Source organism: Polyodon spathula, chromosome 2 (genome assembly GCF_017654505.1).
Source record: "Polyodon spathula isolate WHYD16114869_AA chromosome 2, ASM1765450v1, whole genome shotgun sequence".
NCBI lineage: Eukaryota > Metazoa > Chordata > Actinopteri > Acipenseriformes > Polyodontidae > Polyodon > Polyodon spathula.
This window is the reverse complement of record NC_054535.1, coordinates 132,805-150,608: the sequence shown is the minus strand read 5'-3', so window position 1 is coordinate 150,608 and position 17,804 is coordinate 132,805. Positions and strand designations below refer to the sequence as shown.

Below are 17,804 nucleotides of genomic sequence, written 5' to 3'. Positions count from 1 at the left end.
CAGCACTGCCTGCTCAATATACACACACAGCACTGCCTGCTCAATATACACACACAGCACTGCCTGCTCAATATTCACACACAGCATTCCCTGCTCAATATACACACACACAGCACTGCCTGCTATATATACACACACCACTGCCTGCTCTATACACACACACAGCACTGCCTGCTCTCTGTACACACACAGCACTGCCTGCTCTCTGTACACACACAGCACTGCCTGCTCTCTGTACACACACAGCACTGCCTGCTCTCTGTACACACACAGCACTGCCTGCTCTCTGTACACACACAGCACTGCCTGCTCTCTGTACACACACAGCACTGCCTGCTCTCTGCACACACACAGCACTGCCTGCTCTCTGTACACACACAGCACTGCCTGCTCTCTGCACACACACAGCACTGCCTGCTCTCTGTACACACACAGCACTGCCTGCTCTCTGTACACACACAGCACCGCCTGCTCTCTGTACACACACAGCACTGCCTGCTCTCTGTACACACACAGCACTGCCTGCTCTCTGTACACAAACAGCACTGCCTGCTCTATATACACACACAGCACTGCCTGCTCTATATACACACACAGCACTGCCATTTGTCAAGGCACCGACTAGAGGGGAGGCATGCCTTGATTTAATCTTTTCAAATAATGAAGACAGAATAACTAAAACAGGTCAGAGAACCACTAGCAAACTCAGAACACAACATGGTCTCATTTGAAGTGCTTTTTAATACTCCAAAAGTAATAACTAAAGCTAAGGTTTGCAATTTCAGAAAAGCAAACTATGCAGGTATGAAACAGAGACTAACAGAAGTAGATTGGAGTAAAATAGAGAAAACACCCACAGAAAAAGGATGGCTGTTCTTCAAAAATGTAGTACTAGAGGCGAAAAACAATTACATCCCTAAAGTAGACAAATCTAAATGTAAAACTAAATTGCCAAAATGGTTTAATAGATCAATTAAAAAAAATATTCAGCGAAAAAAGACACTTTACAGAGTGTTAAAAAGGGACCAAAAACAAAGTACACAGAAAGAGTACACGGCACTGCAAACGCAAGTCAAAAAGGAAGTTAGAAAGGCCAAGAGAGAAATAGAAATGAACATTGCTAAGGGGGCTAAACAATTCCAAAATGTTTTTCCAATATTACAACAGCAAGAGAACATTCAGAGGAGGTTAAATGTCTAAGAGAAACAAACGTCAAAATCATAGATGAAGAAAAAAAAATAGAAAATGTATTAAATGATTACATTACAGAGATTTTTACAAAGGAGGATATGGACAACATGCCCCACATGTCATCCAGTTCCTATCCAGTTTTAAATAACTTTAGCATAACTGAGGCAGAAGTGTTAAAGGGACTAGGAGTGCTTAAAATAAACAAATCCCCTGGGCCGGATGAGATCTTCCCAGTAGTACTCAAAGAAATGAAAGAAGTAATTTACAAACCGCTAACCAAGATCATGCAGCAGTCTCTTGACACAGGGGTGGTACCGACAGACTGGAAAATTGCAAACGTAATACCGATCCACAAAAAGGGAAACAAAACTGAACCAGGTAACTACAGACCAATAAGCCTAACTTCTGTTATATGCAAACTTATGGAAACTATAATAAGATCCAAAATGGAAAATTACCTATATGGTAACAGTGTCCTGGGAGACAGTCAACATGATTTAAGGAAAGGGAGATCGTGTCTAACTAACCTGCTTGATTTTTTTGAGAATGCAACATCGATAATGGATAATTGCAAAGCATATGACATGGTTTATTTAGATTTCCAGAAATCTTTTGACAAAGTCACACATAAAAGATTAATTCTCAAACTGAACACAGTAGGGATTCAAGGAAACACATGTACATGGATTAGGGAGTGGTTAACATGTAGAAAACAGAAAGTACTGATTAGAGGAAAAACCTCAAAATGGAGCAAGGTAACCAGTGGAGTACCACAATATTAGGTCCTCTGCTATTCCTAATCTACATTAATGATTTAGATTCTGGTATAGTAAGCAAATTTATTAAATTCGCAGATGACACAAAAATAGGAGGAATGGCAAACACTGTTGCAGCAGCAAAGGTCATTCAAAATGATCTAGACAAGATTCAGAACTGGGCAGACACATGGCAAATTACATTTAATAGAGAAAAGTGTAAGGTACTGCATACTGGAACTAAAAATGTGCATTATAAATATCATATGGAAGATACTGAAATTGGAGAAGGAATCTATGAAAAAGACCTAGGAGTTTTTGTTGACTCAGAAATGTCTTCATCTAGACAATGTGGGGAAGCTATAAAAAAAGGCTAACAAGATGCTCGGATACATTGTGAAAAGTGTTGAATTTAAATCAAGGGAAGTAATGTTAAAACTGTACAATGCACTAGTAAGACCTCATCTTGAATATTGTGTGCAGTTCTGGTCACCTTGCTATAAAAAAGATATTGCTGCTCTAGAAAGAGTGCAAAGAAGAGCGACCAGAATTATTCCGGGCTTAAAAGGCATGTCATATGCAGACAGGGTAAAAGAATTGAATCTGTTCAGTCTTGAACAAAGAAGACTACGTGGCGACCTAATTCAAGCATTCAAAATTCTAAAAGGGATTGACAGTGTCGACCCAAGGGACTTTTTCAGCCTGAAAAAAGAAACAAGGACCAGGGGTCACAAATGGAGATTAGACAAAGGGGCATTCAGAACAGAAAATAGGAGGCACTTTTTTACACAGAGAAACATGAGGGTCTGGAATCAACTCCCCAGTAATGTTGTTGACGCTGACACCCTGGGATCCTTCAAGAAGCTGCTTGATGAGATTCTGGGATCAATAAGCTACTAACAGCCAAACGAGCAAGATGGGCCGAATGGCCTCCTCTCGTTTGTAAACTTTCTTATGTTCTTATGTACACACTCAGAACTGCCTGCTCAGTATACACACACACAGCACTGCCTGCTCTATATACACGCACACAGCACTGCCTGCTCTATATACACGCACACAGCACTGCCTGCTCAATATACACGCACACAGCACTGCCTGCTCAATATACACGCACACAGCACTGCCTGCTCAATATACACACACACAGCACTGCCTGCTCTATATACACACACAGCACTGCCTGCTCAGTATACACACACACAGCACTGCCTGCTCTATATACACGCACACAGCACTGCCTGCTCTATATTCACACACACAGCACTGCCTGCTCAATATACACACACAGCACTGCCTGCTCAATATACACACACACAGCACTGCCTGCTCTATATACACACACACAGCACTGCCTGCTCAATATACACGCACACAGCACTGCCTGCTCTATATACACACACAGCACTGCCTGCTCAATATACACACACAGCACTGCCTGCTCTATATACACACACACACAGCACTGCCTGCTCAATATACACACACACACACAGCACTGCCTGCTCTATATACACACACAGCACTGCCTGCTCTATATACACACACACAGCACTGCCTGCTCAATATACACACATAGCACTGCCTGCTCAATATACACACACAGCACTGCCTGCTCAATATACACACACACAGCACTGCCTGCTCAATATACACACACACAGCACTGCCTGCTCTATATACACACACAGCACTGCCTGCTCAATATACACACACACAGCACTGCCTGCTCAATATACACACACAGCACTGCCTGCTCTATATACACACACAGCACTGCCTGCTCAATATACACACACACACACAGCACTGCCTGCTCTATATACACACACACAGCACTGCCTGCTCAATATACACACACAGCACTGCCTGCTCAATATACACACACACACACAGCACTGCCTGCTCAATATACACACACACAGCACTGCCTGCTCAATATACACACACACAGCACTGCCTGCTCAATATACACACACACACACAGCACTGCCTGCTCTATATACACACACACAGCACTGCCTGCTCAATATACACACACAGCACTGCCTGCTCTATATACACACACACAGCACTGCCTGCTCTATATACACACACACAGCACTGCCTGCTCAATATACACACACAGCACTGCCTGCTCAATATACACACACAGCACTGCCTGCTCAATATACACACACACAGCACTGCCTGCTCTATATACACACACAGCACTGCCTGCTCTATACACACACACAGCACTGCCTGCTCAATATACACACACACAGCACTGCCTGCTCTATATACACACACACACAGCACTGCCTGCTCTATATACACACACAGCACTGCCTGCTCTATATACACACACACAGCACTGCCTGCTCTATATACACACACACAGCACTGCCTGCTCTATATACACACACACAGCACTGCCTGCTCAATATACACACACACAGCACTGCCTGCTCAATATACACACACACACAGCACTGCCTGCTCTATATACACGCACACAGCACTGCCTGCTCAATATACACACACACACAGCACTGCTTGCTCTTTATATACATACAGCACTGCCTGCTCAATATACACACACACAGCACTGCTTGCTCTTTATATACATACAGCACTGTCTGCTCGATATACACACAGAAAACACTAGCTCCATCTTGGTTCCATTTTGTAGCTGAGTGAGTATAGCCTTAAAAAATCTACAAACAAAATCTATCCAAGTTGGAAAGAAGACAAAAATGTGTTATTGCTGAGAATTCTCAATATGAGTACTGTGGTGTTTTTTTCAGAAGTGCAGTTCAACATTTAAATGCCACTTTGTGTTAAAGGTATTGATACAAAATATTTTCTTAAAACCAAAAGGGTAGCAGTATAACTCGTTTACCTGATTTGCATTCTCCGGCTGAGATGCTTAGCCAAGTAGGAAAGTGCTAAGCGCAGTAATTCAATGTAGACTATAATTCAGTCTCTACACTGAATGTTAAATGGAAGGTGAAGCAGACAATGAACAACCTTTGTTCTGTGCCACAGTATGGGCTGTTGAGTACAAATCTATTTTGTATGTATAAAGTAAATGCACTTTATCAATTCATCCTAAAAAGACCGTGTTATTAAATCCATATAATATAAATAAAACATCTTGCGATTTTAACAATTTAAAATGTAACGCGACTAAAGAAGTCTTTGTGAATGATCTTGTTTATTTAACAGCACAGCTCATGTGCGCTGTGTTTCAGTTAATTTGCGTCAGGTATTCTGTCTTTGCTTGCAGATCAAAACGATCCTGAGCGGGTTCATCATTCGAGGGTACCTGGGCAAGTGGACACTATTGATTAAGACTGTAACTCTGGTGCTGGCTGTGGCTTCAGGCCTGAGTCTGGGGAAGGAGGGGCCTCTTGTGCATGTTGCCTGTTGTTGTGGCAACATCTTCTCATATCTATTCCCAAAGTACAGCAAAAATGAAGCGAAAAAACGAGAGGTAAATGCTTTTTTTTTTTGTAGCACGGTTTCTATAAAGCCAAAATACACTGATCAAGAAAGAATTGTTAGCTAAGCTCTTGAATGTCATGATGTACAATAGCTTAATTCTTCTTTACATATATAATAGTACATATATGGGATCTACAAGACGTAATGTGGGCGGCTTGACTGCTGTTTGCTTTTCCTTGCAGGTGCTGTCGGCTGCTTCTGCGGCTGGAGTGTCTGTTGCATTCGGTGCTCCGATAGGCGGCGTCCTGTTTAGTTTGGAAGAGGTCTGTTTGATTAAATGGGCTCATTTATCATGGTAGTTTTCAGTAAAACTCAAAATAAGTCAAACTCTCTCACCATATTTCATAACTGCGTTAATTCATTGTACTCAGTAGTGTATATGTTATTGTGGTGGTGAAACACCCATTATTGGTAAATCATTTCAGATCTTTGAAGTGAAGTACGTCTTCATTGGTGTCACATTCATTAATCCGCTAATTGAACAGTAAGAATGCATTCATACCAGTGTGGATTTCTCTAACCCTGTGTGATGCATTCATACCAGTGTGGATTTCTCTAACCCTGTGTGATGCATTCATACCAGTGTGGATTTTCCTAACCCTGTGTGATGCCTTCACAGGTTAGCTATTACTTCCCCCTGAAAACGCTCTGGAGGTCATTCTTTGCCGCTCTTGTCGCTGCGTTTGTCTTGCGCTCCATCAACCCCTTTGGAAACAGCAGGCTGGTGCTGTTCTACGTGGAGTACCACACCCCCTGGTATCTGTTTGAACTCTTCCCCTTCATCCTGCTGGGGGTCTTTGGAGGGCTCTGGGGGGCCTTCTTCATCCGCGCCAACATAGCCTGGTGCCGTCGGCGCAAGTCCACGCGCTTCGGGAAGTACCCGGTCCTGGAAGTGATCACCGTGGCAGCCATCACGGCGATCGTGGCGTTCCCCAACCCCTACACCCGGCAGAACACCAGCGAGCTCATCAAAGAGCTCTTCACCGACTGCGGGCCCCTCGCCTCCTCCCAGCTCTGCCAGTACCGCAGCGAGATGAACGGCAGCAAGGTGGTGGACGACACCCCAGAGCGGCCGGCCGGGCCCGGAGTCTACTCAGCCATGTGGCAGCTCTCCCTGGCGCTCGTCTTCAAAATCATCATGACCATCTTCACCTTTGGCATCAAGGTGAGTCCTGGAGGGCAAACCTGGGGTAGAGGAGGGTGTTGTCAGCCTTAAAACTGTATTCAAGTGTTCCCCTGATTCTCTGTAAACCTTGCAGTCCTCTTTGCAAACTACCATATTCCTTGGAGGAATACAAGTAGAGCATTCTAATAACAATAATAATGGTAATAGTAATACTTCACTACAAAGCCATCTGACTAATATAAACAGTAATCATGGGGAAGTAGATTTTATTTCCTAAATTTTAGATTAAAACCAGAATGTACAGCCTTAAAATGGCAGATGAAGTGTTGTATTTGTAACAGATACTGTACGTTAAATGATCCGTAATGTTACTTTTCAAAGAAAAATTATTTCAGTGATATTTAACACTATAATGGTAAAATCTGTTTAATTACCCACTCAGGTCCTAGGTATTAGTAGTGGCTCTGTAGCAGATTTGCTTTAATATTTAACAGAAATAAAATGCATTTTTTTAAAAACTGTTGTCTAAAAAACAGGTGTGGCTGCTTTTTCCAAAAGTGTTGAAATGTGACAGTAAATGAAGATGTTTCAGATTGAATGCAATGCAGTGCTAGACTAAGATAGTTTCAACTGGGATTGCTAGGGTACGAATGCATTTTTTCTTCATTTATTTATTTTGTTTATTTGACAAGGACATTGTACAATTTAACAGAAATTAACAAATTTGGCTAAAAGCTCACAAAGATAGGTGAGAACAAAGATAAACAAATCAACAGTCAATTGCAGAATAAACAGCAATACAACCCTCTCAATCAATGTATGTTTATTTTGATTTTAACCATACTTTAAGTTTATAAGCAAAATCCCTAAGTTCATGAGTATTTTTTATCTAATCTGTTAATGAATTCCAGAATATTACACCTTTAATTGAGAATGCAGTTTGTGCAAATTAGTACAAGGTCTTGCCTCTTTACAATTATCATTGACGGCTGCTCTGCTCATTGTAATGAATTATTTTAATGGTGGAGGAGCAAGTCCATGCAGAGACCTAAACATCAGAACTCCATATGAATAATGTGTAACATGATCAAAACTTAACACCTTGTATTTTGTAAGAATTCCACAATGGTGAAATCTCATTGTTTTTTAGGCTTTATTATACAGACAGTGAATTGGCTGAACAGATTTCCCTGTTTGTGATCAAGTGGTTATACAGTACGCTAATGTGATTGAATCTTAGAGTGCAAATATAATTTAACAGCATTCGTTGATAAATTACTTCTGATATACCTAAAATTATACAGATTATATTTTGTTGTTTTTTTTATCACCTTTTTAATGTGTTTTTTTGTAAGTTAATTGAGAATACATTCACAGTTAGACAGGAGTGGTTCAGCCAGCTTGTCACCTCTCTCATAATAGTAGTTCGCTTACAGGCAGCCTGTTGACTAGTTTTGGCAGGAACATAGAAAACTGTATCATTTAATTAACTCCAGGACACGCACCCGGTAGATCATTAACACACAGATTGAACAGTAGTGGCGCTAATACAGAACCCTGTACAATTCCTAATAGGAGGGTGAATATTACCAGACACATCATCTTTTATCCTTAAGATACAAGTCAAGCCATTTCAATGCCTATTAGAACAATTATATTTATATAATCTAGCAATAAGGAAATCATAATTAACTGTAGCGAATGCTTGCTTTAGATCTAAAAATATGGCGCCAACCACTCTTCCTCTATCAAACTGAAGTTTGATCTTTACTACAAAATAACAATTTTCAGTTTCAGTGGAGTGCTTTGGTCTAAACCCCATTGGCTGTAAAATCTCCAGCCTCCAAGTATGACATCGTTTGTTCAGCTACCACTTTCTCAGCAACTTTTGACATTACCGAGAGCATAGTAATAGGCCTATAATTACTGATCTCCTCGGGGTCTCCATTCTTAAAAACAGGTATAACTGCTGCAGATTTCCATGCACGGAAAACTTCCGTGCTTATTTGTTATATTAATCAAATGAGTTAAAGGACATGTCAGAATATCCTTGTATTTCTTTTATAAAAGTAGTATCTAAACCAGGTGGATCCTTTGACTCTGAATTTAAGAAATCCAAGGAGCTTATAAACTGTAGCTTCTCTTACTTCCTGAATACTGAAAATGGGTTTTTGCTCATTCATTTGAAAGGTGCTAGTTTTGTTGCCAGTGTCAAATCTTCTACTGAATCTATAAAAAAAAAAAAGTCATTAAAAACTGTGTCCAGTAATCTTCCTAGTGTTTGCCACTTTACCCTGTATGTAATTCAGATCCTTCCTTACACACATTGGTATTCCTTTTGCTCAGTCTAAATGTTTCCAAATTAATTTGCTAATTGCCTTTGCCTCATTTATTATGTTAATGTAAAAATTTTGATTTTGCTTTTCGCAGATCACTTATAACTTTATTCCTTAATACTTTGAATATTTTAATATCAGCATCTCTTCCTGTTTTTAGAGAAGTTTAACAGGTCATGTTATGTCACCAGGTTATATGACTTTATTACGCGTTCTGGTTTATTACTATATATTAGATCTATTTGAGTTTTGGATGCTTTTGTAATTCTGGTTAGTCCTTTTACCATTTGACATAAATCACATCCATTCATAATTTCTTTCAGATTTTTTTGTTCGATTTATCTATCGAGCCAGTTCATATTAAAAGGATTAATTATTTCTTGGTCACGCTCTTAGATCATCATAAAAGTCATTTGCAGTAGATGGTCTATGTATGCCAATAATTTTATGAAAGACATCTGAGGGGATAACATCATATTCACACCTATATATTTAAGATAATTTTTGCTCTTGAACTCAATTTGATTACATGTAAAACTATCCTTAACATATATTAATACTCCCCCACCTCTCTCTTGGTTTCTATCTTTCCTAAAAATATTGTACCTTGGTACTACAAAAGCACCTAAAGGAGGATTTGTGTGTAACCACATCTCCGTCAGACATAGGAAATATTCCTTTTGGTTTTAATTTTGGATCCCAAAGTTTAACCATTTTAAAGAGTAGGGATTTGTGTTGTTTTAATATTCCTACATTACCTACGAAGTTTGTTTCCCATTTTCCACGCCCCTTACAGTCTTATTGCTGATTTTCTTAAAATCCATGGAATTAGTCTCGGTAACTCTGTAATTAACAAGAAAACGTTTTTTCAACTATATAATTAATTGAGTCCATAGCTACTTCGGACTGATTGATTAAAAGAGTAGAAATTAGCACATGTTTGCCTTGAATTCCTCATCAGGTCTTCTTTCCGTGTTCAAATTCTGACTTTGTGTTGTACTTTGCTGTTCCACTTTCCTTTCATTGGACAACACCAGAGTCAAATCAGTTCCCACCAGTATCTCAGTGCACACCTCTGCTTCTTTTGCATAGCCTGATTTAGCACTGTCTCAATGTTTCTCGCCAGTCACCGTTCCAGCAGTTAATCATTGCCTATCAGTCAAGCCAGTAACTTTATCAACGGGATTTGCTGAACATCTCCCGCTAACAACAAACATCTTTCTTGGTTCAACAGTGGGCGGCACGGCCCGTGCATTGCTCAGTACCGACCGGTATACCAAAACGTCCCGGCAGGACAGCATAGATTTGCAGCCGGGAGTGTTCGATCTCGCTTGTGTGAAAGGAATAATCGTGACAACAGCTTCGTAGAGATAATGCAAACACAGTCGTTATGTACATAATTATACTAATCCAATGTAGTATTTGCTGGGACCCATTTAATTTCTTTGTAAAGTAAGCAGAAAATAATGTGGGTGTAGCAGCTAAAGTCCTTTTAGATTTTTGTAAGAACAGCAGCAGCGGCTGCACTACTCAGTGTGTCCGCCATTCCTCGATGTCATGGTGTCATACATCCATTCAATATGTGATTATCCCTACCATGTAAGCAAAAACACACAAACATGTATATTGTATTAACATGACAACACATTTCTGCAGCTAACTATTGTTGAACGGATTTAAAAAAAGAGGTTCTGACCGTGTACTAGGATAAAAATGCAGCTTAGCCACCTAACACGTGGGCAAATATTTTTTATTCATTACTTGTAAAAATATCTGAAGGAAGAGAGAATATAAGACTGTTATTAAAAATGAAATAATGAACAAGTTCAAGTTAAATTCCCACCAAAATATTTTATTTAACTTGTTTTAAGCAGTAGTAAATATATTTAAAAAATGGCATTTCAAAATCACACAAGCCTGATTTTACTTTAATGCAAAAGTTGACTACAGTTATTTTTTCATGAAATACATGTAACTTAGTTGTTCTTTGTTCATATTAATGTTCACTCGCATTCGTTTAATATACAGCTCTGGAAAACATTAAGAGACCACTGCAAAATTATCAGTTTCTCTGGTTTTACTATTTATAGGTATGTGTTTGGGTAAAATGAACATGTTTGTTTTATTCTATAAACTACTGACAACATTTCTCCCAAATTCCAAATAAAAATATTGTCATTTAGAGCATTTATTTGCAGAAAATGACAACTGGTCAAAATAACAAAAACGATGCAGTGTTGTCAGACCTCGAATAATGCAAAGAAAATAAGTTCAGATTCATTTTTAAACAACACAATACTAATGTTTTAACTTAGGAAGAGTTCAGAAATCTACATTTGGTGGAATAACCCTGATTTTCAAGCACAGCTTTCATGTGTCTTGGCATGCTCTCCACCAGTCTTTCACATTGATGTTGGGTGACTTTATGCCACTCCTGGAGCAAAAATTCAAGCAGCTCGGCTTTCTTTCATGGCTTGTGACCATCCATCTTCCTCTTGATCACATTCCAGAGGTTTTCAATGGGGTTCAGGTCTGGAGATTGGGCTGGCCATGACAGGGTCTTGATCTGGTGGTCCTCCATCCACACCTTGATTGACCTGGCTGTGTGGCATGGAGCATTGTCCTGCTGGAAAACCAATCCTCAGAGTTGGGGAACACTGTCAGACCACAAGGAAGCAAGTTTTCTTCCAGGACAACCTTGTACTTGGCTTGATTCATGCGCCCTTCACAAAAACAAATCTGCCCAATTCCAGCCTTGCTGAAGCACCCCCAGATGAGTCCAGTTTTCAGTTTTGCCCAACACCTGGTCGTCTAATGGTTAGACGGAGATCTGGAGAGGCCTACAAGCCACAGTGTCTCGCGCCCACTGTGAAATGTGGTGGAGGACCGGTGATGATCTGGGGGTGCTTCAGCAAGGCTGGAATTAAGAACATAAGAAAGTTTACGAACGAGAGGAGGCCATCCGGCCCATCTTGCTTGTTTGGTTGTTAGTAGCTTATTGATCCCAAAATCTCATCAAGCAGCTTCTTGAAGGATCCCAGGGTGTCAGCTTCAACAACATTACTGGGGAGTTGATTCCAGACCCTCACAATTCTCTGTGTAAAAAAGTGCCTCCTATTTTCTGTTCTGAATAACCCTTTCTCTAATCTCCATTTGTGACCCCGGTCCTTGTTTCTTTTTTCAGGCTAAAAAAGCCCCTTGGGTCGACACTGTCAATACCTTTTAGAATTTTGAATGCTTGAATTAGGTCGCCACGTAGTCTTCTTTGTTCAAGACTGAACAGATTCAGTTCTTTTAGCCTGTCTGCATATGACATGCCTTTTAAGCCCGGAATAATTCTGGTCGCTCTTCTTTGCACTCTTTCTAGAGCAGCAATATCTTTTTTATAGCAAGGTGACCAGAACTGCACACAATATTCAAGATGAGGTCTTACTAGTGCATTGTACAGTTTTAACATTACTTCCCTTGATTTAAATTCAACACTTTTCACACTGTATCCGAGCATCTTGTTAGCCTTTTTTATAGCTTCCCCACATTGTCTAGATGAAGACATTTCTGAGTCAACAAAAACTCCTAGGTCTTTTTCATAGATTCCTTCTCCAATTTCAGTATCTCCCATATGATATTTATAATGTACATTTTTATTTCCTGCGTGTAGTACCTTACACTTTTCTCTATTAAATGTCATTTGCCATGTGTCTGCCCAGTTCTGAATCTTGTCTAGATCATTTTGAATGACCTTTGCTGCTGCAACAGTGTTTGCCACTCCTCCTACTTTTGTGTCATCTGCAAATTTAACAAGTTTGCTTACTATACCAGAATCTAAATCATTAATGTAGATTAGGAATAGCAGAGGACCTAATACTGATCCCTGTGGTACACCGCTGGTTACCACACTCCATTCTGAGGTTTTTCCTCTAATCAGTACTTTCTGTTTTCTACATGTTAACCACTCCCTAATCCATGTACATGTGTTTCCTTGAATCCCAACTGCATTCAGTTTGAGAATTAATCTTTTGTGCGGGACTTTGTCAAAAGCTTTCTGGAAATCTAAATAAACCATGTCATATGCTTTGCAATTATCCATTATCGATGTTGCATCCTCAAAAAAATCAAGCAAGTTAGTTAGACACGATCTCCCTTTCCTAAAACCATGTTGACTGTCTCCCAGGACCCTGTTACCATATAGGTAATTTTCCATTTTGGATCTTATTATAGTTTCCATAAGTTTGCATATAATAGAAGTCAGGCTTAATGGTCTGTAGTTACCTGGTTCAGTTTTGTTTCCCTTTTTGTGGATCAGTATTACGTTTGCAATTTTCCAGTCTGTCGGTACCACCCCTGTGTCAAGAGACTGCTGCATGATCTTGGTTAGCGGTTTGTAAATTACTTCTTTCTTTTCTTTGAGTACTACTGGGAGGATCTCATCCGGCCCAGGGGATTTGTTTATTTTAAGAGCTCCTAGTCCCTTTAACACTTCTGCCTCAGTTATGCTAAAGTTATTTAAAACTGGATAGGAACTGGATGACATGTGGGGCATGTTGTCAGTATCTTCCTTTGTAAAAACTTGTGAAAAGTAATCATTTAATATATTTGCTATTTTTTTTTCTTCATCTACGATTTTGCCATTTGTATCTCTTAAACATTTAATCTCCTCTTTGAATGTTCTCTTGCTGTTGTAATATTGGAAAAACATTTTGGAATTGGTTTTAGCTTCCTTAGCAATGTTCATTTCTATTTCTCTCTTGGCCTTTCTAACTTCCTTTTTGACTTGCGTTTGCAGTTCTGTGTACTCTTTCTGCGTACTTTCTTTTTGGTCCTTTTTTAATGCTCTGTAAAGTGCCTTTTTTTGCTGAATATTTTTTTTTAATTGATCTATTAAACCATTTTGGCAATTTAGTTTTACATTTAGATTTGTCTACTTTAGGGATGTAATTGTTTTGCGCCTCTAGTACTACATTTTTGAAGAACAACCATCCTTCTTCTGTGGGTGTTTTCTCTATTTTACTCCAATCTACTTCTGTTAGTCTCTGTTTCATACCTTCATAGTTTGCTTTTCTAAAATTGTAAACCTTAGCTTTAGTCATTACTTTTGGGGTTTTAAAAAACACTTCAAATGAGACCATGTTGTGGTCTGAGTTTGCCAGTGGTTCTCTGACCTCTGTTTTAGTTATTCTATCTTCGTTATTTGAAAAGACTAAATCAAGGCATGCCTCCCCTCTAGTCGGTGCCTTGACAAATTGTGTTAGGAAGCAGTCATTTGTCATTTCCACCATTTCTATTTCATCCTTCGTGCTACCCACCGGGTTTTCCCATTTTATATGGGGGAAGTTGAAATCCCCCATTAGTATGGCTTCTCCTTTGCTACACGCATTTCTAATGTCATTGTATAACAGATTATTTTGCTCACCATCTGAATCTGGCGGTCTATAGCATGCTCCTATTATTATGCCCTTTGAATTTTTGTCCGTTATTCTGACCCATATTGATTCGGTTTTATTTTCTTTGTCCAGGTTTAACACCTGGGCTTCAAGACTGTTTCTTATGTATAGCGCTACCCCTCCTCCTCTTCTGTCCTGCCTGTCTTTCCTATACAGTGTATACCCACAAATATTATATTCGTCCCCATCACTCTCAGATAACCACGTTTCTGTAACACCTATCACATCATAGTTACCTGTTAGTGCAGTAGCTTCAAGTTCTAGAATTTTGTTTGATACTTCTAGCATTTAGATAAATACATTTAATGGTTGTCTTACCTGAGTTGTTGTTCTTGTTTTGATGCGGTCTCCCTTCTGTTTTTTTGTTGGTTTCTCCCCCCTTCCTTTCTAGTTTAAATGCTTCTGAACCTGCTCGAGGATCTTTTCTCCAAGTAGACTGATTCCCTTGTTATTTAAGTGCAGTCCATCCCGTCTATACAGATAGTGCTCGTTGTAGAATGTGGTCCAGTGATCAAGATAGGTGAAGCCTTCCCGTGTGCACCACATCTTCAGCCATGCATTTTGATTAATTATTTCCAGCTGTCCATATGGTCCTTTGCAAGGTGCGGGTAGTATACCAGAAAATACCACAGTTTTGGTTTTCTCTCTTAATTTCCTTCCTAGCTCTCTGAATTTGTTTTGCAGGGATTTTGGTCTGTCTCTTCCAATGTTGTTTGTACCGATGTGGACGACTACTACCGGGTCGTCTCCTGTTCGTTCTAGGAGCCTGTCCACGTTCTCAGTGATGTGCTTGACCGAGGCTCCCAGAAGGCAGCACACTGTTGTAGTAAAGGGGTCCAAACTGCGAATTGAACTTGGTGTGTTTCTCAATATGGAGTCCCCAACAATCATGACCTCTGTTGGAAAACATGGATTGAGAATTGATTAGCAGTTTGCTACGCATGTGGACTGGCAGAGCTATACTGGTGTTTTTTTCTGAAAAGAGACTAATATTGCAGATAGCAGACTGTTTGGTTCAAATTGCATGTACTGCTAACCACTGATAGAGACGATGCGTCTACAAACTGCCCAACAATGACTGCAAGCTAACGAGATAACAATGCTGTGGACTAGAAGGGAACAGGCTCTAGACTTCAGAGAGATCAAAACAGATAATCCCACTGGCATCAAAGGGGGTCGCAAGGAGATAACAAAAGGCAGATGTATGGACCTTTTGTCTCCAGGAGTGTGAAGAATGCACTGAGTTCAGAGGTTGTCACACTAGACTACACACACAGACACACACACATTAACACTCACACAATAAATTAAATTACCTTGACCATTGGTTAATGTCAGAGAAAGGGGAGGTGGACCATCTATACAGAAGGGTATTTAATGTCACGCAAACATTGTAATGTTGAGTAGTGTTTGTCCTGTACCTGGGACCAGACTCCCTGCATATTTCAATAAACCTGGCAACTGACTGAAGAAAAGGACTCTGTGCATTTTCTTGAATCTACTTACTCACCATCTATTTTTGTAAGTTACTTCAAGCTCCCTTCTTTTTGCTGTCTGGTCACCACTGTCAATGGGGTCCTGGATGTTGTTCCTTTCGTTCTCTTGTTGTTGGTTGTGCTCATCAAAATTCTGAAGTGACTCAAACTTGTTGGTTGTTTTGATTTCTGGTGGTTGTGTTTGACGAAGTTTCTTTTTTTCCCTGCTTCTGCCTACCTGATCCCAGCTGTTCTGACCACCTCTCTCTGGTGGCTTTCAGTCTGTTAGGGGTGATGCAGACTTCCATGAATTGTGGGTGTGCCAGTTCCTCAAGATCCTGTTGCTGTCTCACTTCTTCCAGCTCCATTTCTAGCATACTTACTAGTTTATGCAAATCCTGGATCGCGCGGCACTTTAGGCACACTTGGTTTAGCTCCGCTGGGTTTTCTCGGATTTCCCACATCAAGCAGGTGTCACAGATTACTGGCTTGAAGACCATGTTGAGGGTTTTTTTTTTTTTTTTTTTAAGTTTAGTTTCTTCTGCAGGTGTCAGCCTGCTTTCAAACTGCTTCTAAACTGCTCTGTACTTTTCCACGCCTGTACTTCTCAGAGTTGGGGAACATTGTCAGAGCAGAAGGAAGCAAGTTTTGGGCAGCTTTGGCATGAATCAAGCCAAGTACAAGGTTGTCCTGGAAGAAAACTTGCTTCCTTCTGCTCTGACAATGTTCCCCAACTCTGAGGATTGTTTTTTCCAGCAGGACAATGCTCCATGCCACACAGCCAGGTCAATCAAGGTGTGGATGGAGGACCACCAGATCAAGACCCTGTCATGGCCAGCCCAATCTCCAGACCTGAACCCCATTGAAAACCTCTGGAATGTGATCAAGAGGAAGATGGATGGTCACAAGCCACCAAACAAAGCCGAGCTGTTTGAATTTTTGCGCCAGGAGTGGCATAAAGTCACCCAACATCAATGTGAAAGACTGGTGGAGAGCATGAAAGCTGTGCTTGAAAATCAGGGTTATTCCACCAAATATTGATTTCTGAACTATTCCTAAGTTAAAACATTAGTATTGTGTTGTTTAAAAATGAATCTTAACTTATTTTCTTTGCATTATTCGAGGTCTGACAACACTGCATCTTTTTTTGTTATTTTGACCAGTTGTTATTTTCTGCAAATAAATGCTCTAAATGACAATATTTTTATTTGGAATTTGGGAGAAATGTTGTCAGTAGTTTATAGAATAAAACAAAAATGTTCATTTTACCCAAACACATACTTATAAATAGTAAAATCAGAGAAACTGATAATTTTGCAGTGGTCTCTTAATTTTTTCCAGAGCTGTATATATGTCCCTGAATGACTGAAAAATGTAGAAGTAAATGGTGATGGTAAAACGAGTGACTCTATAGTTCCCAGTGTAGCTCATGATATACTGAAATTTCACATACTTGCAACATCAATTTTTATTTATTTATTTTGGTGGCTAAGGATGCAGGAAGTGGTAGTGCAGTCTGTGGCAGAACTCACACCTGTACTCTTGTTAACATATGAGCAGTGTATGGTTGATCTGCACTGCCTGTAATGTCATCAACCAGCTGTCTCAACCAATTAGCATTTCTGTGTGAGGGCGGGTGCTTATTGTTTCAACCTATCAGCACCAAGCATTGCCCTGCTATTGCGAGTGTTTACTTTCCGAAAGTCTTGTAGCAGCTGGTTTCGCTGTGATAACTGAGCTCAGCAATGTCTGATGACAAAACGTGATCCAGCACTACATTTAAAACCAAGCAAGGAATATTTTAACTGTTAATATACCTATATCAATATATCTATCAATAAACAAGCCATATTATAACATTCTGCACGTTATTGTTTGTGTTTTTTTGTTTAGCTCTTCCCTTTAATAAGCTGCGTGTTGGAATTGTAGGTGCTGTACAGCATTGTGCAGATATGCCACTGGAACTGGCTCTGCCGTTTGGTGCTACTTGT

General features: G+C 39.9%; 1 protein-coding gene across 3 annotated transcripts in view; it reads left to right on the top strand.

Moving 5' to 3' along the window:
• The window catches only part of LOC121328832 (H(+)/Cl(-) exchange transporter 3-like), a 60,604-nt gene that overhangs the window by 36,408 nt on the left and 6,392 nt on the right, over nucleotides 1-17,804 (top strand). For all 3 annotated transcript variants that reach the window (XM_041273927.1, XM_041273935.1, XM_041273943.1), the window contains 3 exons: nucleotides 5,218-5,424; nucleotides 5,618-5,698; nucleotides 6,055-6,600. In XM_041273927.1, coding sequence (XP_041129861.1) covers nucleotides 5,218-5,424; nucleotides 5,618-5,698; nucleotides 6,055-6,600 — 834 coding nt within the window. The remainder of the gene's footprint in view (nucleotides 1-5,217; nucleotides 5,425-5,617; nucleotides 5,699-6,054; nucleotides 6,601-17,804) is intronic.